The sequence below is a fragment of the Carassius auratus genome, chromosome 3, assembly GCF_003368295.1.
Source record: "Carassius auratus strain Wakin chromosome 3, ASM336829v1, whole genome shotgun sequence".
NCBI classification, from domain to species: Eukaryota; Metazoa; Chordata; class Actinopteri; order Cypriniformes; family Cyprinidae; genus Carassius; species Carassius auratus.
This window is the reverse complement of record NC_039245.1, coordinates 29,601,480-29,617,675: the sequence shown is the minus strand read 5'-3', so window position 1 is coordinate 29,617,675 and position 16,196 is coordinate 29,601,480. Positions and strand designations below refer to the sequence as shown.

The window sequence follows — 16,196 nt, the reverse complement described above, 5'->3', positions numbered from 1 at the left end:
TGTCACTAGTCTCGCGATAACTCCCACCTGTAGTAGCCTGTCGCGAGGGGTGTGTGAGGTCAGATGACATGAGTTATAACGTGGGAAAAACAACAACAACAAAAGAAAAAACAGAGACGGATGATGGATGCTACAATAGAGAGTGAAGGCACACCTGCCAAAAAACCAAAACCCATGTGTAAATACCGTGATAAATGGGACAGCGAATTTACTTTTTTTAAAGAATGCAAAGTCTGCAACAAATTGGTACAACAACTCACTAAAAGAGTAAAAGAAAAGTTATGTGAAATGAAAAGAAAAACTGTTAAAGAAAAGCAATATGAAATTAAAAGAATGTGTGGAATTAAAATAAAATGTAAATGTAAAGACATCAATGTTAAATTAACAGAAAATATGCAAATAAGCCTTTAAATAAATGCTCTTCATATATACCCTTTTGAGTTTTAATTTGGGCTATAACACCTGTCTTAAAATGTAAGGGATACTGGAGCTTTGTTGGGGTGGTGGGACTGCTTGCAATGGGCGCTGGAAAATTTCCCTTATTTTCAAATCCAAAACTTGACAGGTATGGCAGATATGTTGTTTATATTGCGGTGTGTAGCCTGTAGTGTAGAGTAATATAACGTTAGCGTGCTGTTTGAGGGAGAAACGTTTCACAGGCATCGAGGGGCAAAGGCGTCATGCCCCTTCAAAGATTTCTGAGCCAAGTTGATTTTAAATGCAGCTTCCAAACGAAAAAAAAAAAAAAAAAAAACAGCAGAATAATATTTTTTATATATTTGATATAATCACACTGTTGTTATTAGATCGTTCAGTGCACAGCATCAGCTGCTAAATCTAATTCAAATTCAAATTCAAATCTGTGTTCGCTGGCCTGGCGCTGAGCCAGAGACGTTCGTACAACGCTTCATGATGATAACCAATCAACGGTTCTGTTGCGTGAATGCAATGGCCAATCGGAGACGTGCAGAAGAGTCATCATGAAACGCGCTGTTTTTGTTCACTTGCTCGCTGACTGAATTATTTAGCGAGTTCTTTCTTCAGAGGGAGAGAGAGTAAAAACTAAAAACAATCCTGATGTGCATACAAGTGCTTCAGTGATTTTAATGGGAGTTTTTGAGAGTGCCTGAACTCTGGCTAGACTGAATCTAAATGTAATTTGATAATGTAAATGTTCTTTACTCTCTGTAAAATGAAAGAGTTCAAATAAGTAACTTACAATATTGTTATTAAAATTTACATTAAATGCAAATTCAGTCGTATTAAAAATATTTTATGGCATGATATGGCACTTAAGTAAAAAGTCAGGGTTTTATGTGTAGGTAACAGATTACACTACCTTTCCATTTATTGATCAAATAACAATCTATAAAGGTGCAAAACGCGTTTACTTACACGTTTGAGAATCGAGATATTTCCTGATATATTAAGCATGTTTGGAATTGTTTTGAATAAAAAGGAAAAATAAATAAAACATAAGCCTATATAAGTTATACAGTGCTTTCATAGCATGACTCAGTTGTTTATTATTTTGGATCAATATTTAAGGTGGACTTATTGATTAGGTGCAAGAGTAGTAGTGATGGTTAAAATAATAGATTGATAATGAAATAGTAGATTGTGCCTTGTTCCTAGATGGACAGAGACTGGAAAGTAATAGATCAGATGAGGAGATGGAGATAGAGGAAGAAAAAGAGGCAAATGTAGACTTTTTTTACTTTTAAACTTAAAATTGTCTCTTCTAATCTTTTTCTTTTTCAAAACTGCATCACAGCATTGGCTGCCGTATCAATACATAATCATCCATATCAATACGCAAATCAGCAAGGAATGCATCACAATATATTGCTGTATTGATATTTTGAACCACGCTTTTTAAAGCCTTGTTCCATGTGCCTCTTTTATACTTTGAGCACCTGCCCCTCCAAAGGTCTCTGCACGGCCCTGGAGGAAACACATATTCTCAGGCAGGCAGGCAGGAATTGTGGGTGGGGGAGTGCATGTACAGTACTCTCTCCACCCTCAATACCACGACTTAGGTGCCCTTGAGCAAGGCACCGAACCCCCAACTGCTCCCCGGGTGCCGCTGCATAAATGGCTGCCCACTGATCCGGGTGTGTGTGTGTGTGTGTGTGTGTGTTGACTTTTCGATGAGTTAAATGCAGAGCACGAATTCTGAGTATGGGTCACCATTCTTGGCTGAATGTCACGTCATTTAGGACTTACTGTTAATTTTAAACATTCACTCTGGACACACTGAAGGTGAGATTCTTATATTTCATCACATAAGTGATTCTACACTAACTGTTACAAACTAGCTGAGAATGTGCATGTTATACGTGAGTTTTAAAGGGTTTTAAATCACAAACCTCAAAAGTAGTAAAACGCGTTATAATTACTTTAATAATTCATTCACATATCTAGAAAATTTTCTGAGTGAAAATTATCTTAGATTATGTGCTTGTTAATGTACCTTTTAAACATTACCTAATGATTACACAGAACAATATTTACTGTAAATTAAAATTCGCTATTTAATATTAATATTAATAATATTAATAATATTAATAATATTAAAATTAGCTATTTATTTGTAAATTAGATTTGCAATATTGCTGCAGTCAGCAATATAATATATAATGTAAATTAGAAAAATCATATACTGATAATATCTAACATTGCCAAGCCCTCTGAAGAGGTTTGGATAAGTGATATTTTCATTCTCTGTGACTGAGTGAGCAGTCCGGTAGCGATGACTTCATCCACTGGTTGTGCTGGTAGCAATGCAGTGGGGAAAGGAGCAGGAATTCGTTTCGACAGTCTTGAACATAAAGCGCTGGAGGATGCTGATGGACACACAGATGTGGCCCCGGAGTAGGTGCAGAAGGTCCTTAGCCTGGAACACGCAAGCAAGGGTACCTTGGAATGAAGGTTTGCTCGCCGGAGCTTAACCTTGTTGCAGATGTCTGCATGTCTTCTGCCTTTCTGGGCTAGAGACTCAGAACTTGGTCCATCCGCTTTGTCTCTCAAGGCTGGAGACTCAGGATGTGCTGCATCAGTTGTTGTCTCGCTGGACGAAGACTTGGAATGAAGTCTTTCCTCTTTCCTCGCAGGCTGGAGGCTCAGAACGTGGTTGTATCTGTTTCTGCCTCAAAGCTGGAGACTTAGGACTTGGTATCTGTTATTGCCCGAGGCTCAGAATGACACACATTCAGAAAAGTGTGACTAAAAATTAATCAGGGTATTTCTTCCTTACCAAACCAAAACCATAATACCTTTAGCAATATTACCGACACATTAAGTCCAAACATGATGGGAAAAGATTGAACTGTCATGCACGCATTCATTTGTCCATTAACAGCTGAGTTTGTGTAAGATGTTGCACTACACGTCACTGTCACTGAAAATACTTAGTTTTCTGAATAAGACATGCATTGTAGTTTGCATCAGTTAAAGGTTATGAATGGATTTGGATGAAACTCTGTGATCCCTCTTTGTTTCACCCATTGCTGCTCCGTCCAGAGGTCATAAGGAATTTTTATGGCGGTCACGGGCCAAAACCGGAGTAATCAGTCTATTGGTGTGTGAAGGGCAGAAACTGCATTTTGACCAATAGGAAGTCCTGTCCTTTGTACCAAAGATCTTCTTCTTTCCATCTAGCAGGTGTATAGCTGTTGTCCTGGCATATTTATCTGATGGCGTTTGACAGCTTGCTTATGTTAGTCCACCAAGATGAAATCAAAATATAGCAAACCTTTGTCCACTATTGTGGCCAGAGAGGGGCCCCAACATAAACTGGGCCCTGAAATGTGCTGTCCACTACAGTGAAGATATTTCATACTGCCTTGTGAAAGTATTTTTAAAAATACAAAAAATACAGTCATTTATTTTGATACTTGGTGTGGATGCTATATTTTGATACTTTAAATTAAGGTATTTGGTATTTTATTTTAAAACACATTTTGATGTATCTTTGACAACACTAACCGTAATTTATCCGTGGTATTTAAAACTGTGGCTATACAAATGTTAATATATAATGCAAAAAAAAAAAAAAAAAAACCTTGTTACTACAGTTTTACAATTATAAAACCATGGTTAATTTTCATAAGGGTTGTGAGCAGGTTCAGTGACATGAAACACTTTAGAAACAGGAATAAGGAGAACTCTGAGCTAATCATTGCCTTCTTATGCTTTTTTTTTATTTCTTAGTAAATAAAGGGACAAAAAAGAAATAAATAAATAAATAATAATAATAGTTCCCTTTCAGTTAGTCACTTCAACACTGTGTCGACGTTTCAACACTAGGGTTCGCACTTGGAGCCAGACACCTCTGACATCATTGAGAAAAGTTTTCTTCCTCAAAATAACTAAAATAATCATAATTTTGAATTAAGGAGAAAAATGTATTAAGAGGCATCCCATAAGATTCCAAGATTCCCATCCTTTGTCTTGGTGTATGAAATATGAATATTAAACTGTGTATTTTTAAACACATAAGCCTGATAGAATAGAGATAGACAGAGATGAGCTTAGTTGTGGTTTGGTTTGTTATTTCAGTTCAGTGACATTAATCAGTGTGAGAGGAGCATGATTTATGGCAATATTTCTGTCGAAAACTTGCACATTTGTCAGAGTGACAGTTTCTGAAAACATGTTATAAGATTGTCAAAAGATCTTGTGTAACACATGAGGTATGTTTGCGTGTCTTTAATCTGTTGTGATGTTCCTAAAGATCTGACTGCAGGTTTCAGGAAGTCTTGAGGCTTTAACACTTTCTGTGTCTTTAACCATCTGTCACCATTCGGTCAGTATGAAGCTCAGTCAACTTCCTCTTGTGTTCTGTGAGTATTATTTTTACTGAATGTATTTCAGTGTATGATAATTGCTCTTATATGATCAAGTGATTCAGTGTTCCTTATTTTTCCCCTTTCTTGCTGCTTTCAGAGTTTCAAATCCAGTCCATGAAATACTGTAGGAATAAATTATCATTTTTTTTGTTTTGTAATGGTGTTTTTTTTAATAGTTTTGTTTTTCATTAGATGTTCAATAGTATACTTACATGAATTTTAAGTCATCTGCTTGTCTTCAGACATTTGTTAACCAGTTCTCTCTGCTTTGTCAAAATACATAAAATATCAATCAGATGTGATAATGGTTATCTGGACACATACATATACAGTCCTCAACAAAACAAACTACAATATGAAACACTTAAGCATGAAACTATGGTGTTTGACAAGCAAGGGAAGAAGATATAATTTCATAATATGTCTGATGTATAATGCACAGCTGATCAGCTCCATGTTCAACCTGTAATGAGTTTTTCTCTTTGTGTTTTTAGTGCTGATTTCAAACATCCACTCTGGACAAGGTGAGAGAATTTGATTCATATCATCCCAACATTTTTTTTTTGAGGTACAGAGTTACTACAAAATTGTGGTTGTCCTTTTCAATGATCTACTGTATTAACATTTTGACAAAAATGAAAAAAAAAAAAAAAAAATGAGTGTTCAGATTTGTATGGGTCAAAAACCAAGCCCCTTTTTACTTTTGCTTAACTCTAAACCCATTGGTCTGAAAATGATTTCAATTACTTAAGTTGCAAAGACTGAATATTATAAAATATTTTTAATATGATATGTTTGTATAACTGTCTTGATTTATTGATTGATTTATTTTTATTTTCTTTGCAATCATTACCAAATTACATTAAGTATCACTGCAATGCTGTTTTTCCAGGAAAAATGAACTTTGTAGGCCTCATTAATTATATGATTAGTGACCCCGCCACCTTTTGGTCAGAAATGATGCTAATTTTAATTGACTTTTTAATATTTAATAAATATTGTTTGCCATTTAGAATTGTATTGCTGATGTATCTGCACAACACTTTGTTGAATGTTGTGTCTCTTGGACTGCTGGTATGGATGTTGATGGTGTGACAAAGTGGGTCATCTGTGCTATTAACTCAAAGTTTATGGGATTGAATCTCAGGATGGTCTTAAAGTGATATCTTGGTTGTCTTTTAACTCTTTGCATTGTGCCGAATGAAAATTGGCATCACTGTCACTGTACAAAAGCGGTCACTGGAACAGTATCTTTCAAAAGGTACACTTTTAGGTACTAATATGAACACATTATATGTACTTTTTAAGGTACAAATATGGTACCAAGATGTGTACCTTTTTAACCCACATGGAAAAAACCTGTATAAACCTTTATGTTTCAATATAGGTTTTGATATAGGTTTTTAATATATGTGACATATATAAAATTGGCCGTTTTCCTATATGTACATATTTGCACACATATATATGTACATATATTTACACATATATTTACACATATATGTCCACATATATATGTGCATACATATACCTATATAGGTACATATATGCACCTATATATGTACCTATATGTTCACCTATAATAGTAAAATTAAAATCCATAGCTGCTAGGCAACATAAATAAAAGTCCAAAATTTAGAAATGTACATTATTTACTTACTCAAGATCAATAAATAGTACAAAACAAAAATAAGACAAAAACCTGCAAGGCAACATGAATAAAAGTCCAAAATATAGAAATGTAGATTATGTATTTACAAGAAAAATCGGACCCACTTTATATTAAGTGGCCTTAATTACTATGTCCTTACATTTTAATTAATCATTTAGTACAATGTACTTATTGTGTACATACATGTTTTTACATGTAAAAAAAACGACATGTAATTACATCTGTATTTAATTTCTGTAATTACATTTATAATTACACTGTTGACCCATACTTTACACCTTAACCCACCCTTAAACTTACCCATACCTCCAACCCTCTCCCTAACCTTAACCCATCACACCTCAAAAGTGTTTTACAATACAATATGAACACAATAAGTACATTGTACTTATTTTTTATGTAAGTACATAGTAGTTAAGGCCACCTAATATAAAGTGGGACCGAAAAATCAAATAATACAAGAACAAAAACAAGACAAAAAACTGAACATATATATATATATATATATTTTATCTTTATTATTTTAAGGTCTGTCAATACGCGCCTCATCATCCTCCTCCTCCGCCGCCTCCTCCTCCTCCTCCTCTTCCTTCCTGCACTATCCAATGACGTTTGATATGGTCTCCGAGATTTACATTTTTTCCTCTGTTTTTTTTTTTTTTTTTTTTTTTTCTCGGCGCACAAATATTTTAGCAGATTCGGCATTTGGCCGTCCACACGGATCTGGCGTTTTGAAACCGGGTCCCAGAGTGGATATATTTGAAAACGCCGCCTTAGCGTTTCATCCAGAAACGAAGTGAATGACCGTTAACAAGGTTAAAGAATAAGGATTCACATAGCTGACAGACTCACTGATCCGAGACTGCATAGTATAAGGTATGAACAATGATTAAAGCTCTTGACAAGGAAACAGAAGTGATTGTAAACAATATTAGCAAGATGAAGCTAACTAAAAGTCATCCAAGAATAGTGATGATCAAAATGCATGGTCAAAGAAAGAAAGTAATTGTACCAGATGCGGTTACAGGCATGAATCAAGGAAATGTCTGGTAAAGTGCAAGTATGCAATGTGTGTCGCAGAAAGATATCACTTTGTTAGAATGTGCAAAACGCAAAAAACAGAAAGACAAAACAAAGTTCACAGTGAGAAAAACTCATGAGGTTGAAAAAGTGGATCACACGTTTATTGGCACCCTTGAAGAAAAGCTGAGAAGAAAACCAAAGTAGAGGAAAAGACAAGTGGACAGAAACACTTAAAGTAAATAAAAGAGCACTTTCTTTTTAACTGGATACAGGAGCGGAGTGCAATGTAATATCATATGAAGACTTCAAAGTAGTAGCAGGGAAATCAGTGACAATGTTCAAATGAACTGTGTGTTAGTTGCCTGATCTTGTTATGAGATGGATCCAAAAGGCAAAATAAAGCTCTTCTGCCATTTTAAAGAAAATGAAGAAAAAAAATTGTTCCAACTAATAGAGAAAGAATCAAGGAAGAGCAACCTACACAGACGTACGACTGGTCAAAAGAATCTACAAAGTACTGTGAAGAAAACACAGACAAGAGAATATCTTGCTGTCTAAGAATGACTGAGGAGACTTGTGGTGCTGAAAAGTATGCAAACAGTGTATTCATGAATCTCTTTTGGGAGTTATTAAGTGCACAGTGATTGCAAGAGCATGGCATGGAGAAAAAGAGAATTGAAGATGTAGTGTCCAAGTGTGCTGTGTATAAATCTTTTAAAAGGAACAATACCAAAAAACCTCAGACTAAGTGTGGGCGGATGTAGGAGTTGACCTCTTTTACTTCAACCAAGCAGTGTTCCTGCTATGTGTGGACTACTTCTTGAAATTTCCTGAAACTGCAAAGTTAACACAGACAACCAGCCATCATGCTACAAGGCTTTTAACAGGATCTGGCAGATGGGCTCACATCAACCCTATTGCGTCCTCCTTACACTGGCTACCTATCAAATTTAGCATTGATTTTAAAATATTAGTTTTAACTTTTAGAGCTTTAAATGGTCAGGCCCCACAATAAATCACTGACTTGCTATGCACATACTCCCCAGGTCGTTCCCTTCAATCAGCAGGCCAAAGTCTTTTCATTGTCCCAAAGACTCGTTATAAAACCCGGGAAGATCTGTCCTTTGAGGCTGTAGCCCCTAGACTGTGGAACGCATTGCCTTTGTTCCTTGAGTTTACTTAGGACTTTTTATTTGTTTTGAATTTATTTGAATATCAATGTGGTTGTACCTTGTAAAGCACTTTGTGATTGTATCTGTTTAAAACACTCTATAAATAAACTTTACTAACACTGAAATCTAAATTTTCAAGATTCTGGACAGATGTTTCAGATAACAGATCACAGTTTGCAAGTGGTCAAATCAGCAACGTCAGAGACAAAAGGGAGTTTAAACACTCAACTTCAATCTGATATATCCTCAGTGCAGGGCCGTCACTAGTGGGCTGAAAGGTGGTGACGATTATAGGGCCCCACGGCTAAGGGGGCCCCAAAGCATTCTCAACCGACAGGCTGAGGCTAGCCTAAAAAGATGCCTAGCACAATTGACAGGCCACTGCTGATGAAAGTTATACATTGAATGTGTTTTTAAACATTGCCAGTTTAAATATTCAAAAGAGTTTAAAGCATTCAAACACAAGATGCAGGAAAGTTTGACTGAGTAAGCTATTCACGCGCTGTGTTCGGTGCGCCTTCAGGAAGTTCGTGTCCTCCTACACCTGAATGAACAAATACAAATCGCAGTTTAAACTGTAATGCTGTGTTCACACCAAACGCGAATAGAGCGTCTGGCGCGAATTATTTCAATGTTAAGTCAATTAGACGGTGGGCCGAGGGGAGATTTCGTGTTTTCAAATGATCTGTGGCGAGGGATAACCCGGTTTTTTAGATATAACCGATACGCTTTTCAACAAAGCAAATAAAAATTGTTGCCACTCAAACACTTTGCACATTACTATAATATCGGTAATTTTCTCCAGGTTATTTTCCCGGCGAATAGACCAAGCAGCTACGTGCGGGGTCCGACCTGCATGACGTATTTGTTGCCTTCAGCCAATAGCGTGCGTGGAAAGTGTCGGTGATGCGTTTGTGAACGCACTGGCGCTCTTCGCGTCCAGGATTTAAGATTGTATTATTTAAGATAAGAACTATTTTACCTAATTTTGTTACATATTCAGTTTGACACAAAATAATAATGTAGAGGTTACGTTATACATTTATATTTGTTTTCATTTTATGTAACCACCTTTTGTCATACGATATCCTGTCATTTCTTTGTAATCTTTAATAAATACACCCTTCTGATTTAACACATTTGACATAATGGTATTGCTTGGAAACAGCGTCATGAAAAAATGAGACAGACAAAACTTTTTTTCCCGCCCATGTTTACTTGGATGAAATGAAAAAAAAAAAACATGAAGTGCTGTATGCATATATTTGAGGGAAGTGGTGGACCCACCATTCCCTTCACAGACATAAGTTGGGAGAAATTTATTAAATCAGTGTTTCTGTGGAAAGACCTTGAGGGCATAGAAGGTATCATTGCAGAAGAGGCAGTACAGGCATACAAGTTGCAAAGCCAGGAACCTACAAACCAGTTAGTCAAACCAGCTAACACTGGCTACCACAGGGAGTGCTACAGTCATTTCACAAATATAACGAAGATAAAACGAGCACAAAGGAGAAGAGAGAAGGCAGTATCAGTTGAAGAAACTGCAAAGGAAGGTTGGTATTATAATGTATAGACAGGCAGTGCAGTATTGGACATACAGTACAGGTCAAAAGTTTGGAAACAGTACTATTTTTCATGAATTTTTTATTTTTTTTAAATGAATTTCTTCGCTATCTAAAATACAGAGGAAAAAAATGTAAGATTGTGATTATATTATTACAATTAAAATAATTGATTTTCAATTTATTATACTTTAAATTATCATTTATTTTTGTGATGCAAAGCTGAATTTTTAGGATAATTATCACACAATCCTTTAGAAATCATTCTAATGATGATTCATTATCAAAGTTGGAAACAGTTCTGCTTAATATTTTTTCAGAAAATGTGATTCTTTTTTAGGATACTTTGAGGAATAAAAAGTAAAACAAAACAAAAAAACATAACTGTTGCTGCTTTTTTTTTTAAATAAAAATATTTTGTAACAATATACACTACTGGACAGTAATTTTTTTTCTTTTTTAAATAAAATCAATACTTTTATTCAGCAAGGATATGTTAAATTGATAAAAAGTGATAAATAAGATTTATATTATTAGATTTTTTTTCTTTTTAATCTTTTATTCATCAAACATATTAGACAGCAGAATTGTTTGCAACACTAAAAAAAAAATGATTTCTAAATGATCATGTGATCGACTGGATGTCACATGTGACACTGAAGAATGGAGTAATGATGCCATTTTTATTTTTATTTAAATCACTAATATAATAAAAATAAATAAAAAACACCCTGCAAAAATTAACCCTTCCTATTATGGCCTCATTAACATCAACAAGGACGGACACCTGAAAGCTGTGAAACAGGTTTATTACCCTTGTTAAGGGAACAGGTGGAACCAATATACCATGCTGGAAGTTACAAACCATTTTTCTTTAATAGGTGATGTGGGGAAGGGTGCAGAACCTAAATCTATTGTTTTGCACTTTTAGTGGTAGAGGCAGAGGATGGTGAGGCAACTCCAGTTAAAACACGGGCTCTGAGATCTTACGCCCGTGATTCCTGCACGTCCAAGCGGGCCCCACACCTGCTTCCAGTACAATGCATTATATGCAAACATGAGAAGTACAAGGTTCAGTCACACAGCAGGAAAAGGGTAAAAGAAAAGCTAACACAGTGTGAAACACTCCATGCCGGGAAATTGCTACTCGCCGCTGAAGAGAAAAGGGACGAGTCTCTCCTTCTCCATATCCAAGACAGGGACTTGGTGGCTAGTGAAGCACGGTATCACTTCACTTGCTATCGAGATTATACCCGGTATCTGACCACAAACAAAATTGAGAGAACAGAAACAAACATATATGAAAATGGATACAAGCACCTCTGCAAAACAGTCATTGAGGAGAGGCTGTTAAAACAACGCGAAGTACTTCGACTGTCAAAGCTGAATTTGCTTTTCAAAAAATCTGTGGAAGAAACAGAGGGAGTAAACATTGCAGCTTATAAGGCACACTCACTAAAGTCAAGACTTCACAAGTCTTATCCCTTCTTGAAGTTCCTGAAGGCATCCACAACCTACCTTGTATATGTGGACAATCTGTCAGCTGACGAGATTGTGCATGAAGTTGCCTTCTCCTCTGCTTCCTCCTCATCTGAAGAAAGTGAAGGAGAAATGACAAGTCAAGGAAATATAGAAAACGCCACCAACACCACGGATGATTCTCGGGAGTTATATCACGCAGCAATGAGACTTAAAGAAATAATTCAAAATACATCAAAAATATACCCAAAGCTACCATGGCCTCCCACAGCAAGTGATCTCACACTGGAAAATGGCATGAGTGTAGTGCCTCACCAACTTTTTAACTTCATTGCATGGATATCAGGAATGTCATCACAACCATCAGATGAACGTGTTGATGTCACTTCAGAGGACAACAGAAAGATAGTGTCCACTTGTCAGGACATTATTACCTTGGCAACCAGAGGAAGGTGGCTCATGCCTAAACAGTGCTCACTTGCAATGGCAGTTCGGCATATGACTGGCTCTGCACAGCTTATAGGGCTGTTAAATGGTCTGGGTCACTGCTCATCTAATTCCCAGGTCCTTGAGCATGATACTGCCCTTGCTCATCTACAAATGGAGAGGGGAGAGGTATACATCCCTGAAAAAATCAGTGATGAAGTGCCTGTGACTCTTGTCTGGGACAATAATGACTTTGGAGAGGAGACTCTTTCAGGTAAAGGGACAACACATAACACCAATGGTATAATAATTCAGAGGGCCATAAATAGTTATACAGCATCCTTACCAGACACATTATCCAGACAGAGAACACGAGAGCGGTCGGTTCATCCTCCTCCACTGAATCTTTCAACATACACAAGAGGCAAGCGGTCTGGTCCACAGAACTTTGCATTGAAGATTGATCTCCATCAGGACCAATACAGATATGCCCAAACTACCGGTAGAAGAATTGATGCTGCATTCTTTTTACTGAAAGTACCTGAGGCCCAGCACAAAATCCTTCCTGGATGGACAGGGTATAATATAATGTTGAAGGAAGACACAGTACTACCACCATCTACACATATTGGCTACCTCCCAGTGATTGACGCCAGTCCGACTGATCTCAACACTGTCCACACCATCCTGAGCCGCTCCATTGCCATTGCTGACAGCTTGAAACAAAAAGAAGTTGTTTTAGTTATGGATCAAGCCATATACGCCAAGGCCCAAGAGATCCGTTGGCAAACAGATTCTTACTCTGAGAGAATCGTAGTGAGGATGGGAGAGTTCCACACAGCAATGGCGTATCTGTCATGCATAGGAAAGTTGTATGGTGATGCAGGCTTTCAGGACATCTTGATTGAGTCTGACCTGGTGGCCGCAGGCTCAATCGATGGAGTGATCTCCGGCCATCACTACAACAGGAGCATACGGGCTCACAAACTCCTGATGGAAGCACTCCAGAAACTACGATGGTGGGCATACTTGGATACACTCACACAAGAACAAAATGCCGCTGCTTTAAAAGTGGCAACAGATCTGCAGGAGTGTTTTCCCTCTGAAGAGTTCAAGGGCATGCTAACATCAGACACATTTCAGCAGTTACTGCAAGGTTATGAAGAATTTGTGGTGAAAAACAACTGTAACCACACATTTGCATTTTGGAGCACATACCTTGACATGATGGAAGATTTGCTTCTTTTCATCAGGGCAACAAGAGAGGGGAACTGGGCTCTCCATTTGTCCACTGTGCAAAGTATGCTGCCCTGGTTTTTTGCCTGTGACAAAGTAAATTATGCAAGGTATTTGACGGCATATTGGGCTGAAATGACCAACCTGGAAGACACACACCCTTCAGCACACCAGCAGCTTCTTTCAGGTGACTTTGTGGCACAAAGACATCAAAGTCATGGTTTTGCCGGCACAGCATGTGATCAAGTCATTGAGCAAACAGCCAATCGTGACTCCAAGACAAAGGGAGGCATCAGTGGGTTCTCTCTGAACAAGGGTGCAGTTCACCGCTGGACCCTAACACAACATGAGCGGGCAGCAATCACTTTTGAATGCAAAACAATGGCAGGAAAGTGCCCGGTAGGACATCTTAACTCTGAGCTAGACAACACCAGAATGCAGAGAGATCAGGCTGATGTGATGAACATTGTGGCCACTATCCAAAATATGGTTAACCCTTTTGACCCATTGCTGGATGGAGATTCTCTTTGTCACATCTCTTCTGGCCAACAGGCATCAGAAAATGTTGCCACAGACTTACTAGGGGCTAAACAAAGAGGTGTTAAGGCACTCACTGAATTCTGTGAAAAAAGGATAGTCCATGGCCAAGCATCATTCCATGACCCTATAAAGAAAATGAAAATAAAAACATTTAAAGACAATGGACAAAGTACAGTCACAAAAATTAGAGGAAAAGAAATTACCCTGACATCACATCGCAACTTGTTTGCAAGGCTAATTGTTGTGGGCGGGGTTAGGCAAATTAACATCAATGAAATGCTCACTTACAGTTTGGGTCCTTTTCCACAGTCAATTTCCAACTTTGATGGCTCTCTGGTCAAAACCAACAAAGCTAAGCTGATGCACATCTTGCTAGATGAGATCAACCCGCCTGCAACAGTGAGTGACATTCCTGATGGCTCAGTTTGGATTTGGGATGCTATGGCTCTGGTGCAACAACTAAAGCCACAGCCAACATTTGGGTTGTATGCGGATCATGTACTGAACACATTAGTTCACTCAGCTAAGGCAACAAGGTCAACAGAGCTTCATTTTGTATGTGACACATACAGCGACCTGAGCATCAAAAATGCTGAGCGTAGTCGGCGCGCAGAACAGGGCTACCAAAAAATCAAAATCTATGGAGATGACCAAAAAACCCCAAAGCAGTGGAAAAAATTTCTGGCATGTGGCCAAAATAAAGAAAACCTACTGGAGTATTTCTTCCAACATTGGAGCTTAACTGCAAAGAATATAATTGGCAATATAACCATCATTGTTGCACATGGAAGCAAGTGTCACGCCATTAAGATGAATGTGAGCAATACTGACCTTGAGATACTGGAACTCAAAGACCTAGAGACAAGTCAAGAGGAGGCAGACACCAGAATGATTCTGCATGCAGCCCATGCAGCCAAACACAGCCATGACCTGGTAATCAAGAGCCCAGACACCGATGTCTTTGTGCTGGCTCTAGCTTTCTGCAGCCACATTGATGGCCACCTCCATTTCCATACAGCCAAGGGGAGAGACACACACATTACTGATATTACCAAGCTACATGCCCATCTTGGCGAAGACAAATGTGATGCCCTTGTAGGTCTGCATGCCTTTTCTGGATGTGACACAGTGAGTGCTCTGCATAAGGTTGGAAAAGAAAAAGCATACAAAAAACTAAGTTCAAAAACAGAATACATCACCATGTTTAGAGAACTGGGAACAAGTTTCACCCCATCACCAGAACTATTTGAGGCTCTGGAAGCTTACACGTGTGATCTATATGATCAGAAGGACTGCCAAGATGTCAATATTGCAAGGGCCAACCTGTTCAAATCAGGTAAATGTTCTGAGAGAGACTTGCCTCCAAACAAAGACTCCTTGCATAAACACATCCAGCGGGCAAGCTATCAGGCTGCAGTACACAGGAGGTGTCTTGAGTGCATGCCAGACATTCCTCCCCCTGTAAATCATGGCTGGAAAATGGTAGGAGATTTCTACGGAGTAGACTGGATGACTCTTCCGCCAGCTCCAGAGGCCATACTTGAACTTGTGCACTGCTCATGTAAAAAAACGAATTGTGTTAAAGGTAGATGCACATGTAAACTGCATGAGCTGCCATGTACAAACCTCTGTCAGTGTTTAAACTGTGACAATAAGTCACTTGGAGATGACTAGGGCACGTGTATATGCATGTACACATGTGGGGAGATGTGTGTTTGCTACTCTTGCAGAAGTAAATCTGTATGACAGGTTTATGTACATTATAACTCTGCTTTGTTTGATAGTTTATGTTTTTTGATAGTTATACTTATCTTGTTTGTTTTAAAATTAAAATAAATGCAGTTTATGTTCTTTGATAGTGATAATCTTATTTCTAATACATACAGTTCTAACTAACGTTAGAGTTCTTAGCTCTCCGGTTTGAATATTGATTCGAATATTATGATACTGACTCTATAACTTTATGTCAGATGTAACTGGTAATTAAATATATGTCTTAAACATCAACAGGTTCATGTTCGCCTTGAGTTTTGGAGAACGTTTGCAAAACGATCTGAGATAATTATCCACAAACATACAGTGGAGTTGTAGTCTATGCGAGTTGGACGAAGTGTCACCGTTAGAATGTAATGTTTACACAAAATCAAATATGTAATCGCATAATGCTAGTTACTGCCAGAACCGTTAAATATGATATTCTCAACGGCTCTGGCTACTGCTAGTTCGCCAGCTGAAA

General features: G+C 37.8%; 1 protein-coding gene and 2 long non-coding RNA genes across 7 annotated transcripts in view; 1 reads left to right on the top strand and 2 right to left on the bottom strand.

Annotated features, from left to right (window-relative positions):
- Nucleotides 1-4,654: 4,654 nt before the first annotated feature.
- LOC113053561 (Fc receptor-like protein 5) overlaps nucleotides 4,655-16,196 on the top strand; it is a 29,966-nt gene continuing 18,424 nt past the window's right edge. The window contains exons 1-2 of the mRNA XM_026218686.1: nucleotides 4,655-4,844; nucleotides 5,345-5,374. Of these exons, the coding sequence (XP_026074471.1) occupies nucleotides 4,814-4,844; nucleotides 5,345-5,374 (61 nt within the window). The 5' untranslated portion in view covers nucleotides 4,655-4,813. The remainder of the gene's footprint in view (nucleotides 4,845-5,344; nucleotides 5,375-16,196) is intronic.
- LOC113053601 (uncharacterized) lies at nucleotides 11,015-13,124 on the bottom strand. Of its 4 annotated transcripts, none has more exons than XR_003277256.1 (4): nucleotides 12,986-13,124; nucleotides 12,237-12,900; nucleotides 11,798-12,143; nucleotides 11,015-11,684 (listed from the first exon to the last, which is right to left on the bottom strand). It is a non-coding gene; the product is annotated as an uncharacterized LOC113053601 (long non-coding RNA). The 4 variants fall into 4 exon arrangements; XR_003277254.1 differs by having other exon boundaries at nucleotides 11,798-12,352; nucleotides 12,531-12,900; XR_003277253.1 differs by having other exon boundaries at nucleotides 11,798-12,900.
- LOC113053610 (uncharacterized) lies at nucleotides 13,147-14,336 on the bottom strand. Of its 2 annotated transcripts, none has more exons than XR_003277257.1 (5): nucleotides 14,249-14,336; nucleotides 14,035-14,084; nucleotides 13,580-13,756; nucleotides 13,403-13,506; nucleotides 13,147-13,286 (listed from the first exon to the last, which is right to left on the bottom strand). It is a non-coding gene; the product is annotated as an uncharacterized LOC113053610 (long non-coding RNA). The 2 variants fall into 2 exon arrangements; XR_003277258.1 differs by having other exon boundaries at nucleotides 13,165-13,306.